General features: G+C 34.4%; 1 protein-coding gene across 1 annotated transcript; it reads right to left on the minus strand.

The window, feature by feature from the left end:
* Positions 1–968: 968 nt before the first annotated feature.
* LOC110940395 (heat shock 70 kDa protein 4-like) lies at positions 969–2,887 on the minus strand. The gene is made up of 2 exons (XM_022181946.2): positions 2,611–2,887; positions 969–2,500 (listed from the first exon to the last, which is right to left on the minus strand). Exons 1-2 carry the CDS (start codon positions 2,828–2,830, stop codon positions 1,116–1,118), a joined length of 1,605 nt encoding a protein of 534 aa, XP_022037638.1. The 5' UTR covers positions 2,831–2,887; the 3' UTR covers positions 969–1,115.
* Positions 2,888–23,759: the final 20,872 nt, after the last annotated feature.

Consider the following 23,759-nt stretch of genomic DNA (forward strand, 5'->3'; position numbering starts at 1 on the left):
TCTTCGGGGCCGCTCTGAAGTGGGCTTAACAACATCCTGTTGGGCTGTAACATCTTTCTTTTAATTTTTTTAATTCGCTTTTCTTAACATAATCAATTTTTCAAACATTTTTCAACCAAACTTTCCAAAATCAAATAAAGTGCCTAGTGGCATCTTGGGGGTGTGATAAGGCTTTAGGACCAATAGGTCTTGGGTTCGACTCCCACAAGGGGGTTTTCCATATTTATTGGGTTTACTCCTGAATTGGAGTATAGGCATTATAGCCTAGTGGAGATGGATATGATTGGGTGGTTTCGTTGGTGGCACGATGATACTCCAAGGTCCGTAAAAGATCCGAATTTGTCGTTCAAAAAAAAAAGTTAAATACATTGCCTTCAAACCATATAAGAAATGTTTACTGTAAATACTCTGATTCTAAATAGTAATTTCTTTTAAGTTTAAGTACATATAACTGAACCTGACATTCTTGAGTTAGACTTGTGTAACACACTAACTTGTCATTATATATTAACAAAAATGGTGTACATCACCGTTGGGCGTCTCCCACCGATAGTTTGTCATATATATTCGTGACTGAAGAAACACAGATTCAACGTTGATTTCATCTGAGTGTCGAATTGGTGATTCTTCAGGTACATTAAGTAATAATCAGTGATATGGTTTACTGGCTGGGAACTTATGAACTTGTTATGTTGTATGAGATGTAATTGCTTATACATTTACTAGTATTTGATTTCCGTAAACGTGACACGGCAAGCCATGATCTTATCCGTATAAATTGCAAAATTCTGGTGAGCTTGTTAGGAACTTATGTTATGGTTAGTATTGGATTCAACTCACTTCAACTAATGATCTAAAACCTAATGTTTGGACACTCTTTGGGGGTCTTATGATTTTATTTGCACTAGATGAAGCATTTTAAAGTTATGATTTCAATGTAATAATGTGGGCTCTTAAAAATTGATACGTACAACCATAAAGTGAATCATATTCAATTAATCACAAAAGCTTGAATCGTATACATATCCAAAAGAGCAACAACATTCGAGTTCTGAGTTGATAAGACATTAGAAATATCCTGTGAGTAGAATATTGTATTTCTGATCCAAATAAACTTACAGCACAACGTTTTTCAGCATCTTTTCAATGTCATCCTTTGACAGCTTTCCACTCTCAGCAATTATTATACCTTTCTTATTACCCGTAGATACCAATTCAGCAGAAACATTGAGAATACCATTGACGTCTATGGTAAAGCAAACCTTCACCTTTTGTTCACCTGCAGGGGCTGGAGGAACACCCTGAAGATGAAACTGATCAAGGAAGATGTTGTCCCTAGTTTTCCTGCTCTCACCCTGATACACCTGGATTGTGAAACCTATTTGGTTGTCCACCATTGTTACATAAACATCCTCCTTCGTGGTGGGTATTGGTGTGTTCCTTGGGATTAAAATATCCATATCATCTACATTGGTCTCGATGCCAAGCGAGAGAGGGGTTACATCTAAAAGTATCAAATCCTTCACAGTTTTATTGCCATTGTCACTTAACTTTGCAGCCAACACTGCTGCACCATGCGCGACAGCTTCATCTGCATTAATGCTCTTGCAAAGTTGTTTCCAGTCGAATAATTCCCTCAGCATTAGCTGTATTTTGGGGATCCGAGTCGACCCGCCAACAAGAACAATATCATCAATGTCTTGCTTTTGCATATCCCCATCTCTCAAACATTTCTCAACATGCTCAATGCATTTAGTAAAAAAACCAGCATTTAGCTCCTCAAATCTTGCGCGGGTGAACTTAATTGAAAAATCAATTCCGTCGTATAACGAATCAATTTCAATAGATGTTTGAGCTGTAGATGAAAGATCCCTCTTTGCTTTTTCACATGCAACTTTTAATCTCCCCACTGCCCTTGCATTTTTACTGATATCCTTGTTTTGTCTCTTCTTGAATTCTTCTACACAATGATTAACCATAGCCTTGTCAAAATCCTCTCCACCTAAATGCGTGTCACCGCCCACGGCTTTAACACTTATGTTTCCATCCTTGGTAATAGTCAGAAGCGACACATCAAATGTCCCCCCACCCAAATCAAAAATGAAGACATTTTTCTGCGGTGGGTGGTTCCTGTCAGCAAGTTTGTCTAGACCATAGGCGATTGCAGCTGCTGTGGGCTCGTTAATCAATTGCAAGATATTGAGGCCAGACAGTGTCCCAGCGTCCTTTGTCGCCTGTCGTTGCTTGTCATTGAAATACGCAGGGACCGTAATCACTGCATGTGTAACTGGTGTTCCGAGGAATTCTTCAGCAGCCTTTTTCAAGTTCTTCAAAATCATGGAAGATATTTCTTCCGGTGAAAATTCCCTTTCTGTGCCCATATGTTCAAGCACAATCATTGGCTTTTCTAGAGACCGTTCAATTACCTTAAAAGGCCAGGATTGTATATCCTCCTGCAATCTTTTGTCACTAAATTTGCTTCCCATTAAACGCTTAACATCTGAATGTTAGCAAAAAGTTCATTACTCATCAGGTTGTATATCAAATAAACAGGAAATCTAGTATTGTCTTGTATGATAAATATCCAAGTTCATAATGAAATCAACATACCGAAAACTGTGTTATTCGGATTCCTGGTGATTTGGTTTTTGGCACCCTCACCAACTAAAACTTCTATGTCGTCGCAAGCCACGCATGATGGGGTAATGTTGTTACCTTGTTCATTAGGGATGATCTCGACACGGTTGTGCTGATCAAACCAGGCAGCAACACATGAATAAGTTGTTCCCAGATCAATGCCGATTGCGGTTGTTTTAACGCTTCTTGACATATTGGAAAAAGTTGGCTGTAAAAGAAGAATGGGGAATAGATGTAGTCAATGCTGATAAATGATATAGGAATTGAAATGGGAAGGAAGGAGCATCAGAAACACTTATTTACATCGGTCTATAAATATTTGAAGTTGCTGAAACCATATAATCTGAGTTGCATATACAAATATAATAAATAAATAAATAATTGTAATATAGGTATACCGGCGATTAGTTTATTAATATTTGAACGTGTTTGAAAAAATGATAAGCCAACTTGTATATATTTATCTAGTTGATGCATAGTTAGTGTATTAATATTTAAACGTTGTTGAAAAAATGATAAGCCAACTTGTATTTATTTATCTAGTTGATGAATAGTTTATTACAATAAGGGAAACGGACTATGTCCTTTCAAAAGTTGACATTGATATTCTATGAAACAATATTCGACAACATAAATGAAAATGGAACCAATTGAAAAAATAAAAATGATGATTATAATAAGATAATAAGGGTGAAATGGAACCAATGAAAAAATAAAAATGATGATTACCCTTTTATGAGAAGGGGTAAACTTTCCACTTATCAAATCATGAGTTTATCAAATCATGAGTTGCCATATCAATTCCTTTCACTTACATCCCTCTTGCCCCAAAAACATAAAGGGTGGTCAACACTCATGTCATGGGGTAAACTAATTTGTTTTCCTTTTTTTAACTGTTTAATTAATAAATGAAACATATTTTAACAAAATAAAAGTACATTAAATTAAAAAAAAACAATACATTAAATAAGACTAACTAAAATTACATTAACTAAATTCAAAAAAAAAAAAACATTACATAAAATTAAACTTAATAAAAAAAATAAAACTATAAAAGTTTAAGAAACTATATGGCCAATTATATTTTTTGGCGATCTCGAATTTTCGGCTAGCGTGATTTCCAACATCTCCGGTGAAACATTGTCGGGTGGCCTGTTAAACGTCTCTAGATCCTTATGAAACCCAATTGGTCTAAACGTCTCTCTATGTTTATCCGCCAACACCATAAATTATTCCTCTCGTTTCTTTTTAATGTCCACCAACTCTTGTTTCATAAATTTGCATTCTTAGACCTTGTCGGACATACCAATTGACATTTCGGTCGACGTTGTGAGTTCTTTATCTTTTTTCTCTTTCCTTTTTTTTTTTTTTTTTTGCCTTCTTGGAGAGGGGTCTATGTTTATGTATCTACGCTGCAAAGAGTTCGTCTACCAAGCAATTGTTTTCTCAGAAACTTTACAAACATCTCTATAACTCCTTACCTTTCTATATCATTTACCACCTTTTTAGAAAATTAAATTATATAAATTATAGTATTGTTAAAACAACAAAAATTATTCTTAAATATATGTAAATTATTGTTGGGTAAATTACAATTTGCATCCTTTATTTTTGTATCGGATTGCAATGGATGCTCTTTAACTTCATAATTACAGTCACAATCCTTTATTTGTAAAACACATTGCAAATTTAAACGTTAAATGATGTCACGTGGACCCTACATGAGGGCATTTATGTCTTTTCACACCTTCTTTCTTCCCTTATGAAACCCCTCTTTCACAGTCACAACACTCTCTCGCTCTCGCTCTCTCTCTGTCTCTATCTCTATGTCAGTTTTCTCTCTCTCTCTCTATTCAAAACATCAAATCCCTTCATCTCCCACACCTCTCCCTTCTGGCCACCCACCACCACCACCACCACAACTCTGGCATCACTACCACCATAGCCGCACACAACCACAACCATCCACCCATACCTCTTCACCGTATTAACCACCTACGACCACACTAACCACTTCCACCTCATACCACCACCACCACCACTGTATACCGCCTTACACCATAGCAAAATACCACCACCTATTGTAACCCTCTGTCACATTTCAACCCCATTGTTTTAAAGGGTAAAAGAGGAGAGATATGTGTTGCTGTTTGTCACGTGATTAGGGTTTGTGTGTATTGGAGAGAAAGTGAGAGGGAGGAGCAGAATAATGTCTTGGTGAAGTTTTGAAGTTAGGGTTTGTGTGTATTGGTTGGCGGTTATAGTTTTAAATTAGAGTTTTGGTTTGGGTGTGTTGGTGCGCAACTTAAAATGTCCCAAATCTTTTAGAGATGGTAGTTTTGGTTGGTGTTGGTGGTGGTTTTCAGAGATGGTGGCGGTGGTTGTCGAAGGTGGTTTCTGATGATGGTAATGTTGGTTATGTCGGAGATGGTGGTGGCTAGATGGTGGTGGTAGAGAAAAGTTAGAGAGAAAAAGATAGGAGGTTTATGAAAGAGAGAAGGGAGTTATAAAGGGGGAAGAATCGGGGTGTGAAAGGACATAAATGTCCTCACGTTGGGTCACGTAATCTTACTTAACGTTTACATTTAACCTAGTTAGTGCTAAAGGATGTTGAGTGTAATGAACAATTTTCAATTAATAATATTTGACATTCTCTCCTTCAACATCACAATTTTATTTATATTTGATTTTAATATATTTTAATAATAATAATAATAATAATAATAATAATAATAATAATAATAATAATAATAACTAATACATGATTACATGTATAACACTTATTATAAATGTAGAAATAATCTTTTTCTTGTTGATAATCATGAAAGCCAAAAATTTTGGTAGTCAAATAATCAATAACATATAATTTTAATTCGAGTAAATTACGATTTTAGCCCCTGTAGTTATGTCACTTTTACCTTATTAGTTCAAAAAGGAATCTTTTAACTGTACCCCCAAAGCTATTTTATTTAACTATTTTGGCCCTTGCAACTAACCACATCCATTTATTTAGTTAAAAAGTAGTCATGTGCCCCTTACATGAGGGGCATTTATGTCAATTCACCGACCCACACACTTATAATAAACCCTTAAAAAAAACACATCTGCATCAATCCTATCTTCATCTTCTTCATTTGTATTTGACTTCACACGGTGATTAGTTTCTAATTCCTGTAATTGTTTATTGTTCTATTACTTTTTTAATTACTATCTGTATTTAGTTGAATTTGTATTCCTCTTTTTTATTCATATTCTTTTAGGTTTGAATTATGGTTGGGTAGACATTGCATATAATAATGGTGGAATTAGGGTTTGGGGGTGCTGAAACTAAGAAGATGAAGATGGATCATAGATGAGTTTTTTTCGTAATCATATTGATGGGCATGAGAAGGAAGACTACAAATTTGGAAGATTAGGTCTTGGTGATTTTATTTTGAGCATTCAACTAGTGTTTAACCCCTTTGTTGCCGGGGCATAGGTCGTAAGACCGTGCTAAGTAGTAATCAAACAACTAAAATCGGCAAAAATTGTAAAGCAAAAAGGTACCGCCACGTGACGTAAAACATGGGCAAAGACAAACGCGAACTTATATCGCGACCCGCTGTAAAAGGTAGACGAACTCGAATTTATACTAATTAACACGGTAGATTATAACGGCAGATCATAAATATAGTTATACAAAAAGGGTTTATTATAAGTGAGTGGGTGAATTGACATAAATGCCCCTCGTGTGAGGGGCATATGACTAGTTTTTAATCAAATAAATGGATGGGGTTAATGGTAAGGGTCAAAATAGTTAGATAAAATTACGTTAGGGGTACAGATGTCAAAATATTCCTTTTTGGGCTAATAAGTTAAAAATGACATAACCACAGGCTAAAATTGTAATTTACTCTTTTAATTATATGATTTCAAATCCTCCTACATAATCTTCATCTGATAACAAGTTTACTATTAAATTTAATAATATGTTTAAATTATATAAAAAAACATAATTTAAGATATTCATTTTAAAAAGTTCAATAAACAAAAACGTATAATTTTCAGTTCACATTGTATCATTTATTCAGCTATAGCCACAGTGTAATACACGAGATCAAAGAGCTCGTTTTATGTTTCGCGATGACGATAAAAAAATTCAATGACAATTGCAATCCAACAAAAGGAATACTGAATTAACTGAAAATGAATATCTGTCGGAACCAAAACAACAGTCTTAATGTCAAAGGATTTTGCGAGACAAGGTAGGTAAAAATATCACAAAAAACACCATGGAAAGCTCTAATCAGGCACTATTGTGTTATTGGTCATGGAACAGAAAACATTTATGGTATGTACAACGTGGTTAAAAGTTTGAGCAGGGTCAACTCGATGATTTTGGCCTCCATTTTTGATTAAATCACTCCCTAAGTCAAATTTTTGTCACCAAAATAAAATAAACACGAAAATGAGCACTAATCGACCAACAATATGGGGTTTCAAAACATACAAATCAGTGATTAATAACCCTAAATCGGCTTGAAATATAAAAGCTTTAACAATTGTTCATGTTCAACTAGCCAACGTTTATAAAGGACATAAAACAAAGATCATCGCTTTGTTCGTAACAGTGGAGGTGGCGAGACACATTTTAATCATTTTACCTAAATTTAACAGCAAACTTTGTCACACCCTGTCCCGTGGCGGATTATCAGTCGGAGCGGGATGATTGTTCATAACTCATGACAACTACTAAAGTTTAAACATTTATTCATATCCAAATTAAAAATGTCACATAACAAAAAAAATTCCAATATATCAATCCAAAAACATAACTCATAAAATAAGTCCCGTTTATTCAACTAAGGCATTTCCTACGTGTCTTCATCCTCCTCTCGTCAACCTGATTTCCTGTATCGTGTCTAAAATAGTTTTTGAGTTAACATAAGTCGGTGAGTAAACCTATTTATTTAAATAAATAGTTCATTTATTTTTTATTTTATGAAGAAAATGTTAACATGCAAAACACATGTTAATAAGGTACTACGAATGTAGGATCGCGTGTGACGTGTAGAAACACCGAAATGATATCTAGACAACTTTATAATGTGCGGAATCCATTAAAAAGTACTCAAACATGCTTGGTTTCATAATCTATCTTTTCTGATTTAAATTGGGCAACATAACATTTGGTTTACAATGATTTGACAAAAGCTCTCCAAAATACCAAAGGAACAAGTTAACCACTCATGTGCCCCATATCTACTTATATAGACATGCGTGAGACACATAGGGCACATGAGTCTTGCGCGGGATGTGCTCATACGCACGTAGGACTCCTACCTGCATATGAGTGTTTACATTATAATATCAAATCTCAAACACTCACAAAACACTGCCCTATTACATATAACCCTAGACTTAGACGTAGGCATTAGACATACATACACTAACAAATTCCCCCTTGGATATTGCCGCAATCTTTTCTTTAGGTCTTCAAAAAAAAACTTTAGTAATCTATCCCGAAAATTTATCTTCTATACTCTCTCTTGTGCTCTTCGAAACTTCTTCGAGTAGACTAATCCGTTAGTGGTGGCTTCTTCATAAACTTGAATCTTGTTATAGACACTTGCATTCGTCTTTCCTCCACCTTTTCCCCTCTCTTCTCTTCTTTCTTCCTCTCTTTTTTCTCTAACTTTCTCTACTTTATCTCCCACATTCAACCTGAGTGGATTTCGTATATGAATCTTACTCGAACTACATGTTGAAACTGCAAAGCTTGAGTTATGTCACGTGCATCGAATAGAATTTGATTCCAGAACAATCTATCCACATCTTTCTCCAAGAGATTTACCAACCACATCGGGTCGTAAACTCTTACCGATCTCCAATTTTTCTTCTTTTCACACAATCACAACCTCTCTTGTCTTCTCATCGTAATACCACCACCTTAACATACCGTCATGTGGAATGGTATGTTTTTGAAAACTGTTGGCTTCTTGTATCTCAAAGTAACAACTAGCTTCCCCCTCTCTAGATCAATTTCTTTCTTTAATATCAACCTCTACGGTTCCTATGGCTTGCAAATTGGAAATCATGTTCTAGCTTGATGCTTAATGATAATCCACACATGATGAGTATAACCATCTACATCATGGTTTATCATTGTTAATCGACACAACTCTTTAACATGGAACCACTGCAACATTTTTAAATTGTTTATCTGTTGAAAGTATTGTACGTTGTATTCCCTTCTAATAGCCACTTTTCATATCTTCGGAAGATATGCAATACTTATAATATCACCCATCAAGATATCCTTGTTTTGTTGATAGAACTTCAACGGTCTTAAAAACTTTCTCTTAGGCTTTAACTCTTTTAACCATTTCTTCTTAGTATTTGCAATCTCTGCATCATCAACTATCAGTGCATTCTCGTTTGTTTTCTCTTCAATGTGACGCTTAAGAAACTCGTCTATCTCAGCATCAAACATTTCAGTAAAGTGGTAAAGTTTTCATGAATATTGTTCTAATACCTCACATCAGCATCATCAACATCTTCTTCAATCTCAACCCTATCGTAATCGTTTTCCTAAGGAATATTAACAAACTCCTGTTTATCATCATTCACAGCTTCATCATTTAAATCAGCTTCGAAATCTAACACTACTTCTTCCTCTGAAATCCCACACAACTTTGAAACTTTTTTTGTAGTATAACTGTGCACGAACTGTCCCTCTTCAATAATATAATTTGTGTCTTTGAACCATTCTGCTACATCACTTGCATGAATAGTTGTAACTGGTACTACATCTACAATGATTAGCGCTTTATACACATCAACATCCTATACATACTCCCCTGTCTTTGTACATTCTCTATTTCTTGTTCAACCTCAACTTCAGTAGTTTGAGCTGTCGTACCAATAACCAACACACCTGTATCTCCAACCTTGTTATCATCATCATCATCATCATCATCATCATCATCATCATCATCACTATCTTCACCACCATTGTTATCATCTCCAGAATCACCATAATCTACCAACTCCTCATCTTCTTTTTCTTCATCTTCGTCATCAGGCTTGTTCTCTTGGCCATACAAAGCATCCGTAATCTCTTTGTCTTGAGTAGTTAACACTGGTTCGAATGGTTTTTTAGGTTCAGCTTCAGGTTCAGCAACACTTATTGTTTTAGCTTTAGTTGTGGCTCCAGGAATATCATCAACCGGCTTTTTTTCCTTGAGCTTTATTTACAACACACATGACGGCATATAAATTTGTTATGATGTCTAAAAACGCAAAACACATGACGGCATCGAAATCCGTTTCCGGTAAAACACATACATTTGCAAGAAACGAATAGATCTTGTTTGTTAAACGTGACCTATAATAGAAGGTTAAAATACCGATCAGTATATATAATATACAAATATATAAACAGTGTACATATGCGACGTAGTGTAATTTTTTCATTAAATAAGAAACAAAAAAATAGAAAAATTTATTACTTTAATTACTAACCTTGAACTCATTTATAACTTCGGAAGTGTGATCTTGACGTCGAAGAATATTTTTCTTGTGTAAATAACATTTGCATGACGTTGGATTGGCCAATTTGTTTTGAATTCGGGATTAGTGGTGTCTGTTTTATGACAGAGTTTATGTTGGTCATTTTGTATCCCATCAACAGACGTATCATAGCACAACATAAATTGGACCAACGTATTATGTGAACTGGAGTTTGGTTTGAAAAAATGGTTAGCACTTTCACACCTAGATGTGGTCTTCATTAAGGTACACATAGGTATTCGCGAAAATATCCTGGAATCCACTGTTCATGAATTGAATACATTTCGGTCAACCATGAATGGCCTTCTAAACCGTATTCAGCAATAAGTAATTGTATTCAGCAATAAGTAACTGCCATCTCTTCTCAAACGTTTCTGGTTTGATGTAAACATCCCATACAAGCTTGTGAAATTTTTGCTTGATTTATGCGTTCCTCTTGTCGTTACCCTTGATCTACCTATAAAAGAAAAGTAAATATCTTCAACAAACTTTTTCGTTATACACTTGTGTACACTTGAATGTCGGTAACTACACACATGTGTATAATTTTTTAAAATGATGTAATTTGTATTTCACAATTGTTTTGCAACATAACGACATTATAAGATATACATGTTTGTAATCCATACCTTTTTCGGCAGCTTTTGGATAATGTGCCCCATACATAGTTTATGAATGGACTTATCAAATACATTGCCGACTGCTTGTTACATCGCACAATCTTGATTTGTTAATACCAAAAGGGGTTGTTTTCCATTATGTGCCTCAAGAAATTTTTGAAGAAGCCATGTGTATGACTCAATTGTCTTATTATGTAGCAATCCAGCTCCAAAAATCGTGCACTTTTTGTGATGGTCAACTCCAGTAAAATGGACAAAAATCAAATCATACCTGTTCGGAAAAATTGGTTTTGATACCTGATAACTAAAAATAAAATTAAATTAAAAAGTGAATTTATGACTTACATATTTGTGTGATACGTTGCATCGAACGCCAGAACATCACCAAATGCTTCGTAGTTTAATTTAGAAACGCCATCACACCAAAATATTGTAACACCCCGAAAACGGGTTTGGTAATCAAATCGCGATAATACTAAAAGACGGATAAAGCACCGTTGGTAGTAAAATTTACTCGACGAATATTAGAATTTAAATAAATAAACTTGATGTTAATTAAAAGAAGGGTAAATACTTTGAGGAAAACAAAGTATATAAAAGGCCCGAGTTGATGGGACTCGAAATATAAAAGATAGGGAAACACCCCAAAGATATATAGGTTTCGTACATATATATTAAATATCGGTTATGAACAAGATAAAATAATTAGGAAGTAAATAACCTAGTTAAATTACAAGTCTTGTAGTAATAAAGAAATTGGTTAAAATACACTCAATGTAACTTGGGTGAATTAGAGGGGCCATAAGGGACAAACTAGAAACAAGTTTTAATTAAATAAAACTCTCTACACCAAAACACACACCTTGAGTGTGTGTTCTGGTCGATGTCTTCCACAGGGGCAAAGGAAGTTCCTTTGTTCAACCCTAACTTGCCTAAATCCAAGAAATTGAGAGGCCAAATCAGTCCCAAATCGAAATCCAAGCTCGTATTCATGAACACCAAGTTGAAAGGATCACAAGGTATGTAAAATTGTGACGTTTTGACCCATCTCAAAATTCTAGGTTATTTGTAAGAAACTGAAATTGAGCTTGATTATGTCATGCATGAGTGAATCTTGAAGTAATATGATGTCTAGGAGTAAACCCTAGTCAATAACATGTTAGATTGTTGGAAAAACTATGAGATTCATGATGATCCATTGATAAGCTAAGTGGGTTTTATGTTAATATGATGAACACTAGGAAATAGATTGTTGATCTAGTGTAAATTGACGATTTTGAAGTGAATTCAGAAATTATAGAAGTTAACCACTTTGTAAGATGGTTGATTTATGTGAAATTTGGGGTAAGAGATAAGCTAGAGACATGATAAATAAACATGTAAAATTCTGCCCTTAAGGTGTTCGTTGAAATGCCTCAAAGAAGGCTCGAAACTAGAATTTCGTAGTTAAAACACCTAGTTGTGATGTTTCGACTATTATGCAAAAAGTGATTAAAGAGAGTTCTAAATGTGTTAAACGCGATTAGAACTTTGGTTAAAACGGAGGTCTAAAGATAACGCCTACCGAGTAGTTAAAGAGTGCTAAAACTAGTTGATAACTCGAAAATGCAAATTAGTATACTAATGGGCATTTGACTATTAAAAAGGTCAAACTGACCTATAATACGATAAATAGCAATTTTGATATGAAATGCATAAGGTGGAATAATCGTATTAGAGTATGATTAAACTAACCACCTTGAAAACGATGATGATAGTTTGACGCGTAACAAGCTAGGTGGAAGCTTGGAGTGAAAGCGGGTCAAACAAGTCAAGCATGGAAGAAAAGCGTAGCTCGGATGCAAGGAGCGATTAGCGATTCAGTTAATTTCGCCCACACTAAGTGTGATGATAAAAGCGAGGTATAAATTGGGTCTATATGTTGACCCTAGCCAGGTACGTATGCATACGATTATAGTTAACATACAAACTTGGTCAAATATGTATTGAAAGCCCCTCGTAGTAAATGAGGGGCTAATGTCGACTAAAATGCCCTTGAAGGGTAAATTGAGCAAACAACTTATAAAGGTTGTTTAGGAACTTATCTTACGATCTTGTAATCTTTAGACGCGCATGAAAGTTGTAGACATAAACTTTCAAGAGTTAAATGCTTAATTTGTGTGTTGCCGCAAAAATAACACATCCGTAGGAATTAAACTCGGAATAAATAGTCCATTTCGTTAAATCCACCACATTCATAGTTGTGGTGGAAGACTAGCTAATAACAAATTGGTGGAACTATGAGGTACATGAGAAATGAGCACCGTTTGTGTTAAAATGGTCGTAAATACCCTTAACGGGTCAAAATAAGATTTTAAACAAAAACGGGTAAATAATTGTGTAGAAACCCGTGTTCAGTACTTAATATGATTGACAATATTAGAATTTAAGGGTTCATGAGGAATGGTGGTCAAACAAACATGTTTGTTTGATAATCACATAGTCGGGTCGAAAATTGTTGAAAAGATAATAAGCCGAAGGCTTAAAAGTCTCAATTTTATTTAATCCGGATGTCAGATCTTAACTCCATATGATGGAGAATTAAATTACAAACATGTAGGAAGAAACGGTAGGTCAAACGGATAAGCGGTTTGAAAGATACGAAAGATTTCGTGTCAAATTACGGCAAAATGGAAAGGTGTGATGCAGGTGCCACCGTAATTTACGGTGGACCTGAAATGGTTTACGGTGAAACACTCCTGATTTACGATGGAAACAAATCAAAACAAGGACTACCGTAAATTACGGTGTCCACCGTAATTTACGGTGGACCTTGTGCAAAAATGTATTTTTGATCAGTTTTGTTTTCCGGACTCGTTTAGATGCGTTTTAGATACCGTATGACTAAAGCATTTCATATTTATGAAATGTAGGTGCTTTCTGCGATGCCGGAGGACGATCAAGCTCAGCGAAGAACCGAACACGATAAAGATACACGCTTCCGCGCATTGCAACGTTGTAGATTTTAATCAACGAATTCGATCACGTTTTGTAGAATAACGGATGATTTGTAAAAGTTTTTAATAAACCCGTATTTATATAGCATGTGTAGTCTTAACTACACATCTAATTGTTGGTATTTACATATAAAATAACTAGGGTGTTACAAATATTAACTAAAGTTCTGTATCAACAATATGGGTGCTAAATGTGTAATTTTATTTGTTTTCGCTGCGTGCTTTGAATTTGTAAAGTATCATTTGGGCGTCTCTATCACCTATAAAATCTCGGATATCGAGCCCGCAGTTTTGTAGTCCACAACGGTGCCGTGTAGTAGAAAAAGCCTTGTATTATAATACGGGCGATTATTGAGGTTGACGTTACTAACTTTTGTGAATGTTTTAATTAAAGGACACTCGCGTTTGAAGACGACGAGAGTCAAACGAATTGTGGATATGATGATGGAATGGTCCGAAGTATGACAAGAGGAGCATTCTCACCGAGGACTAAATCGCGTAATGACCGCGAACAAGGTTAATGGCAAAGAACGCCCGTCGGGGAAAACATTACCAGGTGCACATTTTAAATAATAGCATAAATAGTAATATGCAACAATAAGTAGGAACTTAAAAGTTGCATATGTAAATTAAAAACTTGGAAAGACCTGAATAGAAAACCTATCCGGGATATTGTTTCCAAGAAAAACAGATAGAGGTATTACTTACATCGCTTACTCTGGCCAAGTAAGTAGCGGCATATGTTACCATGAACTTCTTATGGTGGACACGTTTACATCCGATGTAGTAAGGGCAGGGTGAATGGGACTAATTAAAAAGTGCCCAAATGAATCAGATAAGCAAAATATTTGATAATAATGTAAACGCACAACCAAGTGACGGGAGCGTATTACATTAGGATAATGAGCCCGAGTGAAGGGACAAACAAGCATGTAAAATGATTTAGACAAGTATTGGGAGGGAGTGTACTTACACTCGAACCCAGAAAACATCAAGCATGTAAAATGATTTAGACAAGTATTGGGAGGGAGTGTACTTACACTCGAACCCAGAAAACATCAAGCATGTAAAATGATTTAGACAAGTATTGGGAGGGAGTGTACTTACACTCGAACCCAGAAAACATCAAGCATGTAAAATGATTTAGACAAGTATTGGGAGGGAGTGTACTTACACTCGAACCCAGAAAACATCAAGCATGTAAAACGATTTAGACAAATATTGGGAGGGAGTGATACTTACACTCGAACCCGGAGAATGTAAACATGTAAGATGAGTTAGATATGCATTGGGAGGGGGTGTACTTGCACTCGAACCTGGAAAATGCAAATATGTCCCTTAACGGGTCATTTTTGTAAAACGTCGAACTTAAAGACAAGGTCAGAATATAAAAATGAAGCAAGGTCTTAATGCATACCGGGAGGATTGCAATAATAACGACTTTGGTAAAACACCCGGTTGATGGGTAAGAATTAAACACATACGTAAACCGAGAAACGAGAACATGAATTTAAAGTCAAAAGACTCGGATTATGAGTTATGACAAAAAAAAAAAAAAACCATAAAAAATTTCGTAAATAGAAATTCTGATAATTATATTCAGCCATTTTGAGATTGAATGGGTTGAATAAAGTATAATGCTTGAAGGCGTAAGTAAGCGCAAGCCGGATAACGGTAAGCTTGAGACAAATGAAATTCAAACGTAAAAAGAGTGCTTTGACACCAAATATATATATTTTAATAAGACACTAGTAAAAAGAGTGATCTACGGGATCAACATAACCTTTAGGGTTATAAACAAATGAGAGATATACGGACTAAAACGACCCACGGGTCATGATTAGAAAGAAGTTATAAGGACTTCGCCTTAGAAAGGTGAATGTCTAATCAAAAATAGCCCGTAAGGCTAAGTGATAAAACCTACGGGTTAGAAGGAATAAAGCGAGGAAATCAGTTAAGAATCCCCGCATAAAACTAATACTGTAAGGGATTAAATTACGGACTGTCAATATCCCAGTATGGATGATTGACAAAAGTTAAAGAGAAGATCCTAAAACTAAAACTTCGGTTTTAGTAAGAAATAATGTTTTTTTTTTTACAAACATAAATTCTGATAGGAATTTAAATAGTAAGCATGAAAGATACAAGTCTTGACACTGATAGGCGCAAGACGATATACTCGAAAAGTGATATTTTCGAAAATGAAAGGTTGATATAAATTAAACATGATGTAACACAATCACGGTCAAGAAATGTAATGTGAAGTAGAATCACATTATAACCAAGCAAGCGGTAAAAAGGAACTGGACAAATAAGTCTAGTTAGTGAAACCGGTTAAGGTCAGCAATTCAAGTTAAGAAATTTGGTTCGCTAGTAAACGGTAAATTCGGTATAACTAAACCGAATAAATAAATTTGAAAATAAAAGGAATTGTTGCTAGAGTGAAAGATTTCACTAGAGACCTTTAAACGGGTCAAAGTAATGGATTCATAAAGAATTCAATAATATATAAAAGCGATGGAAATCGCTAAGTTAACTAAACTAGTAGAAATAACGGAATTACGTTATTTCGAAGTTACATTATGTCGTATGAGATATGAAGACAATTAGTAACTAAAAGATGTTACCGTACTTTTCGGGTAATACTAACGATTGGTTAAGAAGTATAGGTAATGTTTAAAAGACCTCTCGGCTCAAATACATTGAGTTTAAACTCAATGAATTATGTAAGAACAGGTTTCGAGGACGAAACCTCTCTAAGGGGGGTAGACTTGTAACACCCCGAAAACGGGTTTGGTAATCAAATCGCGATAATACTAAAAGACGGATAAAGCACCGTTGGTAGTAAAATTTACCCGACGAATATTAGAATTTAAATAAATAAACTTGATGTTAATTAAAAGAAGGGTAAATACTTTGAGGAAAACAAAGTATATAAAAGGCCCGAGTTGACGGGACTCGAAATATAAAGGATAGGGAAACACATCTAGCATGTGTAGGGAAACACAAAAGTTTTTAATAAACCCATATTTATATAGCATGTGTAGTCTTAACTACACATCTAGTTGTTGGTATTTACATATAAAATAACTAGGGTAAAAAATATACATATGCGTATTACCGTGAACTTCATCATTCTATTCTATGTTAAATACAATGTTTATCAGATGTAATCATGCAACCCCCCTACGTTATACACATGTGTATTATGAATATCCATTGCCAAAAAATTATCTTTGCTCACTCGAACTTAAAACCACGAACTGTACGTATGTGTATAATCAATGGGGTAATCTTAAAAACACAAAAATCCTTGTTGTTGGTATTCAATATACGTTTGTGTATTAACACGAACTGCATCATTAATCTCAATTAAAAATACGTTTGGATAAAGAATCACATGAATGCAAACTGCAGCAAACGATACGAATAGAATAAGAAAAACACACAACACTGGTATACATATATTCATCTTAAAGATCATACAACACACACCTGGGTATTATTTTCTGGGTCGGCCATGGTTGAAAGACAGGAAGAACGAAATTGAATTCTGGGTATTATGGAAGAACTCTGTGAATGAATTATGGGTTTTATGATCTTTGTAAGTTACGTAAATTTGTTAAAGATTTCAAATAATGATCTTTATAAAAGATTAAAAGATATTGTAGAGGATAATTACTAAAAAATAGGGATTGTGTAACTAAAATACAATTATTAAAATAAAGATTCAAAACTAAATTATTTTAAAATTACGATCCTACCCTTAACAAGTAAAAAGGAAATCAATGGTCCTGATTAGTTCATGCAGTTCACTATGAAGATGTTGTTCACAAATGAACCTAATCAAATATATATATATATATATATATATATATATATATATATATATATATATATATATATATATATATATATATATATATATATATATATATATATATAGGTACGGGATCAGGAGAAAACGCCCAAAAGTGTGAGAACGGTGAGAACGCATCCTGGGCCAACACGTGGCGCGGGATATGATCAGGGCCTGAGGGGTTTTTTTGTCTTTTCAATATTCTTCTTTTTTTCCCGATTTTCGTGTGTGACATGCTGCTTCATTTTTGGTGTGCAAGATAATTTTGGCGTTAACTAGAATCATTAATTACTTGGCGTTTTACTGTTTTCCCCGATTTCTTATGTCACATAGTTATTTTTTTGGCGTTTTGGCGTTTTCCAGGTCATTTTTTTGGCGTTCGGGGTCTTTTGTTAATAATTGATTACCATAGATTAATATTTTATAAGATTAAAATAATACGAAATCAAAATAAACTAATAGTCTTCTGTGGATGGGATTATATCAGAGACGTACCCATCGTTTTGTTTATCACTTTCTTCAGATTCATCATCATCAAATTTTAGATTGGCGTATAACGCCATTAGCTCGTCTCTTCTTTGCTGCAGCCTATTCTTGAATATCATTGCAACCCTGGATTTTGTATCGTTCGAAGGTGCTAAATCACAAAGTTGTTCAATGAGAAATAGCCTCCCTGTCTTCAACATTTCCTCCACTGGCAATGAATATTGCACCCCGTGTTGATAAGTCACTTCAACCGTTCCTGCTTCTTCATGCATCACTCAACTGATAAGTGTTGTAGAGGAGTATCATCAATATCATCATCGTCTTCTGTCGGAAATTTTCTCTTCAATCTTCTTATTACAGTTCGGGTTCTTTCACAATCGTTGGCCATTAGAACCCCAAGGGCCATGATATCCCTCTGAACCCCTTCATCCATAAGTATGGCTTTATTGTCCTTACCTTCACCCTTCTCCTATCAGAGAACTTTATGATGAATCGTCTCTCCTTCCCTTCAAACCTCCATGCAATAACCTTAGCCATTTTTTAAGTTTTTGGCGTTTTGGACAATATGTGGCGTTTTAGTCAATGTTTTTGGCGTGTTTGAGGTTGTGTTCTAATGGTCTACTTTTATAAGGACCTTTTTTTTCCCGCGCATGACAGGTAGTTATGGCGTTTTGAAAAAGATAAATACATTCAATTCCCCAAGTATTTGGCTTTCGATATAATAAATGTTAGTAATTATGTTTCCGTCGTTTCATTTTACTGTATTGCAGTTACCGTGTTTTGTTTTCAGATTCATTTTACTATCTTGTAACACGTCTAATCTTGACTGCTGTAATTATGGCGTTTTGTTTCCGAATGGCGTTTAGATAACGATGGGACTTTTTGTTTTATTTTCTTTGCACATTGTTTTAAGCTTTTTTTTTAGATTTATTATAATAGTACTTGTTCAAAGTAATTTTATTATAGTTTGGTAGTTTTTGGGGCGTTTTATGGCATGATGGCGTTTCACAAGCATTTGCTCGTTTGGCGTTTTATTATATTTTTTCATTATAGGATTAATGTATTTGTTGTTCTTAGCTGAAAATTACATAACAAACAACCGAAAAAGAAAACTAAAAAAAAAAAAACAAATAGAAGCAATTTATGATCTAATCTTCAATGTCATCAGTCTCTTTCTTCTCTTGAAACTACAAGAATTGTCACAAATAAATGGCGTTTTGGGTTTGGCGTGGTTTATTTTCTTTGTTCATGTGTTGAAGTGTCTTTGTGGATGTTGGAGACATAGATCGATTCCGTGAGGGTGGATGCTATCTGCCCGTCATCTTTATTATAATCATCGAGGCCAAAGTAGCATTTGCACTGGGATAGGTCTCTTCTACTCATTCAAACCTTCTTCAAGAACAAAGAAGACAAAATGACATATGGGTGTCATCAGTCCCTCTTTCTTGAATTTTGTCCATCTCATGCAGCAAAAACTTACTCCACTCACCTAACAAATCATTCAGCGAAACTTCATGCAGAACATTACTGAGTATCAAAGAAAAGATGTTTGCCATCGTTGATTTCTATCAACTTTTTGGCATTTTACATTGAGTTGTATTTTTTAGGAACCACTGTGTTTTTTGTGTGTTATTTTGGTGTGATAAACTGGAGGTGGTGAGACGTTTCTATTTATAGAATTTTTTTGGCGCGTAGTTTGGGCCGGATATTATTTTTATAACAATAAATGTAATTAACATTTATCCGGATGTAAGGCTTAGCGTTTATATATTATGGCGTTTCACATTTTGTGGCGATTTTGTAGCCTGAGAGCTTAAATAAAAACACAGAATAAACTACGCAGAGATAAAATTGACGTTTTGTATTTATTTGGCGTTTTATATTTCAACGGTGTTTTATGTGAGAAAGGATGTTTTACCTTTTTTACCCTTAATGAAATGCGTCCACGTAATAAATTCATGTTATTTACGAAAACGCCACCGCGCCAATCTAGTCCATAGATTGTTTTGACCGGACGATCCATAACCGTTCTCACACTTTCCACCATTTTCTCTAAATCCTGACCCTATATATATATATATATATATATATATATAGGGTAGGGTTCATGCGAGAACTGCGAGAATCAATGTAAACACAAAAAATAAACCTACTACACCACCCAAAACCTAAAAAAAAACCTAACCCCCACCCCCAAAAACTAAAAAAAACCTACCCCCCCCCCACCCAAGCTAAATGCTAAAAACTAAACCATAAAGCTAACCCCCCCCCCCCCCCCCAAAAAAAAAAAACTGAAAAAATCTAAAAAACACAAAAAATAACTATTTTTTTTATTAAAAAATAGCTAGTTTAATCTCCAAAAAAAATTATAAAAATCTTTTTGACGAAAAGTAGCGATTTTAAAAAAAAAAAAAAATTGTGTGTTTTTTAGATTTTTTTAGGTATTTTTGGTTGTGTTCACATTGATTCTTGCAATAAAGGATGATTTGGGGCTTTTGATTTAGGATTTGTGTTTTCACGAAATTGGATGAAGATTACTAATTGTTATCATGTTAGTGTTGTTGGTTTCATTTTTGAGAATTTTCAGATAATAATTGGAGTTATTATAATATATATATACTCTAGAAATTCATAATATTATTTATAATAATCTCTGTTAGATAATTATTATATTTTGATAAATTTTATTTGAAATATAATGATTATAACTACAATAACTCCAATTATTATCCGAAAATTCTCAAGAATTAAACCAACAATACTAACATGATAACAGTTAGTAATCTTCATCCAATTTCTTGAAAACACAAATCCTAAATCAAAAGCCCCAAATCAATAACTCAAGAACCCTAGAACTTCAAGAAATTAAATACGATTTTATAAGATAGAAGGGTTTTGTAGATCTCGAAAAACTAAGCAAAATGGACACATGAACTACCTTAATCAATGAAGAAACGCAAGAGTTACACAGAGATAAAGTTCCAAGCCCTAGCTTTGATCCTTGCTTAAATCCGTTAGTTAGAGAACGATTTGGACGAATTGTGAGTAGTGTATAGCTTGCAGAGAGGGGAGATGTCGCTTAGGAATGATAATAGAGGTGGTTGTGGTCGAAATTCGTTATATTGATTTAATATATTTTTATTCTATAAAGGAGATTTGATAAAGATGTAAATTAGGTACGATACAAGTGTATAGGAACGGTTTACTGGTGAGTATTAGTGTTTAGGTTCATTCAAAGTAAATTATATTAATTAACGTGTTTTATAGCTGGGATAAGTAATTGGAGTTGCCAAAATTGTGATCCCTTGGAGAAGAAAACATGCAGTGAAGTGTCGTTCGTAGAGTAGATGAGTGTCTTTTGGTTTGGCACCAAACGATACCAAGTATCGTTTTCCGACAAAAGGTGTCGTTTAGATTGTATTACGTGAGATAGTTTAAGGATGTTGTTTGGTTTATATAGCATTATCGCTTAGAAATGTTCAGGTGATGAAGTTGATGTCGTCTGAGTTAAGCAGCTTATCGTTTGCAATAAAAGGTCACGTGGTTTGAAATATGAGGCCATGTCATTTGCAAATAAGAGATGGTGCACTTGGATTTGTTGAAGGTGTCGTTTAAGACATTATTTAGAAAAAGGCTGGATTCTCGTTTAAATGTTGTGGTTTAAGTTAGATGTTAATGTCACTTAGGATATGTCTTTTAGGAACTAGTATACTTTATTTATAAAATAATATTCAAACCTTGATATAACTATTGTAATTAAATTAGTACGTGTCATTACTAAAAGTAATACAAATAATCATAAACCGCAGTTTTAGTTATTACGTTTTGGATCTGGTTTATGAAACGTGTCAGGTTTTGAGGATCCACTTTTTTGCGGATGTTACAAACTTAACGAGAATTAAGGACGGACTGACTGACTAGTTAAGAGGCTTTGATCCAGTAAGTGTTGTGGCAATAGTGTTTTTTGGTTGAACTTTTGAATGACATTTTTACCCCCTCTGAGCTATTTTGTGTTGTTTGGTGTGAAGGGACGAGGGTGAAGGGGTTGTGGAGAAATACAAGATGGGCGAGAGATAACTAGGGTAAGGATAAATTTGTCTTGTTTTTCATTCAACCGGTTTTAGAACTAAATCATTAATAGCTTAACTAAACCATTAAAAGGTGTTATTTTAGTGAAACAAACACACCTACCTCTATCTCTGAACGAATCAGAGATAGCCTCTTAATACAATCATTACGAGGCTACCAAACATGCTCTTGGTCTTAGAACCCAACATTTTTGCAAAATAAAACACAAAACCCAATTTGTTACTTAAAACCCTTAGTACCCAACATTGTTACTTTTGAGAAACCACATGGATTAACCTTGTAACTAACTCAAAATAATAATAATAATAATAATAATAATAATAATAATAATAATAATAATAATAATAGTAATAGTAATAGTAATAATAACAATAATAATAGTAATAATAATAATAACTAAAGATTTAAAAAATCTTTTATGAAAAAAAAAATAACAAAAAACGTAGTTAACTTATGAATCTAGATGCAATATGGGATTGTTTCTTGGTATACCATGAGGTCTAATTCAAATGCAAAGAGTGAAACTTATGTTGGACAACTAACTCACATACCCTATACAACGACTCATAAGCCTACACCAATCACTATTATTGGACTAGAACCCTCAACCATTAAGGAATAAACGCATTCACAATGCACCTTAAAGCGCCAGGCTATAAACCGGCCCTTTTGGTATCCATTGGTTCCGATACGTGAAAGCATACCTATAAACAACTTTAATGTGCCATGGGAAAAACAATTGAATTTGGACAAAATAGTTGGCTAAAGATAAATATTATTTAAAAAACAAATAAGGCTAGCAAGAAGCTAGAAATTATGGCCTACCAAACCACCAAGTACACGATCTACCAAACCGTTGAATACACCACTAAAACCATGTGTAATGGTTCAAGCCCCTATATTGTCTCTTCAATGATTATAATTATTATTTTTTTTCCATTTTAAATAAAAATAAAACATAAAAAATTACTAAATAATAAGTTTTTTAACTAAAAAAAGAAGGCAGGTCATCTTCCTCGTAACTTTTTTAATCCACCCTGAAAGTTTATGATATGTATCAAATGAACGATAAATCTGGTAACTAAATAAAAATGAACAAATGAAAGGCCGGCTTGGTCCATTTGCAGAGTGGGCAACCGCACAGGGCCCACACACCCAAGGGGCCCATAACTTTATTTTTTTATATATAGTTTTTGAGCAGCAATTTAAACACAAAAGGATAATGGTCTGTTGGCTTTGCGCAATTATTCCATAGAACAAACCGGAGTTCGAGACTTGTTCTACACTCTTTTTTTCTGTTTCTCTGCCTTAAGTCCTTGTCTACTTGTGTTTGGGCTTTGATCAGCCCATTCTTTTAGGTTTGATCAGCCAATTTTTTTTTTTTTTATTTTCGTAGATGGACTTGTACAAATCAACACATATCTTATACCAAAAGAGTTTACATTTGTTTCGCCAAACACCTTAGAGGCGTGAAATTTGGTGTGTATCTTAGAGATGTGAAATTAGGTGTGTACCTTAGAG

Source organism: Helianthus annuus, chromosome 16 (genome assembly GCF_002127325.2).
Source record: "Helianthus annuus cultivar XRQ/B chromosome 16, HanXRQr2.0-SUNRISE, whole genome shotgun sequence".
NCBI lineage: Eukaryota > Viridiplantae > Streptophyta > Magnoliopsida > Asterales > Asteraceae > Helianthus > Helianthus annuus.

What these genes read in the sequence shown, in the direction of transcription:
- LOC110940395 (XM_022181946.2), bottom strand. Translation starts at nt 2,830, where the DNA reads ATGTCAAGAAGCGTTAAAACAACCGCAATCGGCATTGATCTGGGAACA. An exon ending in TCCGAATAACACAGTTTTCG is followed by an intron (nt 2,501 to 2,610) that starts GTATGTTGATTT and finishes GCTAACATTCAG; the next exon opens with ATGTTAAGCGTTTAATGGGA.